Source organism: Aplysia californica, unplaced genomic scaffold, assembly GCF_000002075.1.
Source record: "Aplysia californica isolate F4 #8 unplaced genomic scaffold, AplCal3.0 scaffold01293, whole genome shotgun sequence".
In the NCBI taxonomy this organism is placed as follows: Eukaryota; Metazoa; Mollusca; class Gastropoda; order Aplysiida; family Aplysiidae; genus Aplysia; species Aplysia californica.
In genome coordinates, this window is record NW_004798563.1 from 111,270 (window position 1) to 114,449 (window position 3,180).

The 3,180-nt window shown below is 44.7% G+C and overlaps 2 protein-coding genes across 2 annotated transcripts in view; both read right to left on the minus strand.

The window, feature by feature from the left end:
• The window catches only part of LOC101851168 (protein FAM149B1), a gene marked incomplete at its 3' end in the record, with an annotated part of 3,673 nt that extends 2,380 nt beyond the window's left edge, over positions 1–1,293 (minus strand). The window contains 2 exon segments of the mRNA XM_013090467.2: positions 72–210; positions 1,191–1,293. Of these exon segments, the coding sequence (XP_012945921.2) occupies positions 72–210; positions 1,191–1,216 (165 nt within the window).
• A 1-nt stretch (position 1,294) lies between these two features.
• Positions 1,295–3,180, minus strand: part of LOC118478952 (protein FAM149B1-like) — a 2,504-nt gene continuing 618 nt past the window's right edge. Inside the window, exons 2-3 of the mRNA XM_035973490.1 lie at positions 2,717–2,768; positions 1,295–1,811 (exon numbers count right to left, since the gene is read on the minus strand). Coding sequence (XP_035829383.1) covers positions 1,606–1,811; positions 2,717–2,768 — 258 coding nt within the window. The 3' untranslated portion in view covers positions 1,295–1,605. The remainder of the gene's footprint in view (positions 1,812–2,716; positions 2,769–3,180) is intronic.

The window sequence follows — 3,180 nt, forward strand, 5'->3', positions numbered from 1 at the left end:
AGACAGCGCCAGACAGACAGACACAGACAGACAGACACAAACACACACACAAACACGTGCAACCTCCTCACCCCGACCAACATCTTGTGGCCCAGAGGAGCGAGCGCCAGAGCGCGACCTCGAGGCACGCGGGAACCACGGAGCTGTGTCTGTGAGTGGAAACTGGAGCCTGGGCGAGCCGCGGACAACACCGGGGATTCTGACGGGTCCCTGCGGGGGGAGGTCAAGGGTGATTCTATTTTTTTATAACCTTTTTTGGTTAGTGTTTTACGGCACTCGCAGCTGCATACAATAAATAGACAATACACACATCATACACACATCATACACACATCATACGCATAAATTTGCATATTTCCTAGTATGCGTGTTATCGCCTTCCTTTAAGCTCTTTGTGTCTGACGGGTGAACCCACTAGGCCGGGGCCGTCTTTTGGTACAAAATCTAAACATGACATTTCCGTCACGAAATTGGTCATTAAATCAAAACAAATGAAACTTATTTTGAAAGTTGTTCATCGAATGGAAGAACTCCCAGTGCAAGACGGCTGTTTTTGGCCATAGCCACAGAATCTAACTTGACATCGTAAAGGAACGTGCATGAGCTGTGGGGAGAACCTTGCCTGACAGAAAGAGTTAAAGTTTTAGACGAATAAAACGTCATTGAAGAATCTGTGAGAAAAACGAAGTTATACCCCTTTTTGAAAATGTTCCTAAATAGCGTGGGTTTTTTTCAGCATTGTTGAATGACCAGACACACGTCCTTGGTGAGTTAGTCTTTACTGTCGGTACTTACATCTGATTTCAGTAGGTCACTTTTAAGCACAAGGGGGCTGTCCCGAAAAATGCTGTTTTGAGAAAAATCGAAGGTAAAGTTTTGGACCCTTGTTCAGTTTCTTTAAAAGACAAGGAGAGTTTTCTCTATAACCAAACAAATACAAACATCAAAGAAACCAAACTTCTCCTATAGGTAGGGCAATGCCCACTTTTGGTGTAGGTCAAGATGTCTGGAAACCCCCGAAATCTGGGTTAGCCCGCTTGTCCTTAAAAGCGACCAGTTATATGAGTTAATCTTACTTTACTGTTGGCACTCACATCTCATTTCAGTTATGAGTAAATCTTACTTTACACCATTGGTACTCACATCTGATTTCAGTTATGAGTCAGTCTTACTCTACAGTTGGTACTCACATCTGATTTCGGTTCTGCAAAGGCATGCTGGAGATCTGCAGGAGTCCGTCGAAGGATCGGTCCGTGCTGCTGCCCAGGTGTGTGTGTGATCGCTGGAAGGGGAAACATTACAGAGGAGCTGAAACGTTGTGCACACAGACACACTCACACACACTCACAGACACACATAACACACACACACACAGATACACACATACGCGCGGACACACACGACATCACAGCTTGAGGAAACAAACGCCACATGACGTCTAACAACTATTGAGAGTGAAAGTGCTCCCCTGTAGTTAGTTTCCATAAGACTTTTAAGGCACTTGCAAACACACATAGGCCATATAAGTGCCTAAGATCTGGGCTATTTGACAATGACAATGACAATCTTTATTCATCTCGCAGGGAGAAATTTCTCCTAAATGCACTACAGACTAACACACAAAGGTAAAGGAGAAGGAGGAGAGATAAGGACCGTAGACATCTGACAGGAAAGGTGGAGCATCCCACACCAGAGCGGCCGCCAACCACCCCCACTCACCCGTTGCTGCGACAGCGTGGAGGGCTCCCGGGACATGGGCGTGGCTTGGTAGCGGTTGATGAGGGACAATGAAATGACTCCGTTCTTGTTGTCTGAAACACCGAAACAAGAAATGGCCGGTTAGTAGTCAGCTCAGTTCTCTGTCAGCTTCCAAAATCAGCGTTTGACACCTTTACATTTCTGGAAACCTTCAAATAAACACAATCTTAATTATAATTTTCATCATCATCATCATCACCACCATCATCATCATCACCATCATCATCACCACCATCTTCACCATCATCATCATCACCACCATCTTCACCATCATTATCATCACCACCATCTTCACCATCATCATCATCACCACCATCTTCATCATCATCATCATCATCACCACCATCATCATCATCATCATCATCATCATCATCATCTTCATCATCACCACCATTCACCATTATCATCATTGTTTGGAAAGCAGAGTAGGAGGGAGAGTCTTGTTTGATTTTCAGACAAAATAACATAACAATAGAAAATGTTTAAAATTTGTTTAATAGACACAGCTCAACGTTTCGCCCCGTGGGCTTCCTCAGGAGCAACTGAGAGAAAAACTAAATGAGCGCTGTATACTAGCAGGGAAATGGGCCTAACGGAGAGGGTCTTAGGGTTACATGTGGTTACAGGCTAGACGGAAGTGAGTAAGTGGGTGCCAGGCCAAGGGGTTGATTAGAAAGCATCATCATCACACTCCAGCAAGTACATCAAAGTGTTTGAGACTCTCTGTTTTTGTGTGTGTATGTGTGTGTGTATGTGTGTGTGTATGTATGTGTTTGTGTTTGCGTGTGTACGTGTGTGTGTATGTGAGTGCATGTGTGTGTGTGTGCGTGTATGTGTGTGTGTGCGTGTGTGTATGTATGTGTGAGCGTGTGTGTATGTATGTGTGGGTGTATGTATGTATGTATGTATGTGTGTGTGTGTATGTGTGTGTATGTGTATGTGCGTGTGACACACTCACCTGCGATCTCCGTGGTGTACCTCTGAAGCAGGTCCCTCATCCACGACATAATCTGTGGAACACAACAACAACAACAACATCAACATCAACATCATCTGCTCATTTGGCGGGAACAAGAAGGCCCCGAGAACATTTAACTGGGGCACAAGTGGTCAAATACTACAGTTTAATTTTAGTACGAGTTTTACGGCACTTGTAAGACAAATAGCTTCTGTGAATGCCGATAATACATTTGACAGGAAAGAAGCCAACCACACTAGGGCACAAAGCAACCACCCACCCACCACAAGATGAAAAGAAAGGTAGAAACAGGACAACGTTTTCACCCTCCAGACTTGAGTTTTTTGTGGTGCTTGGAACACTTAACATCTAGATGACCTTCAGAAGCATCTATTTCTCGCTCTTTTTCTCTCCCCCACCCCTCTCCCCCATCCACTCATCTACCCACACACACATGCACATCC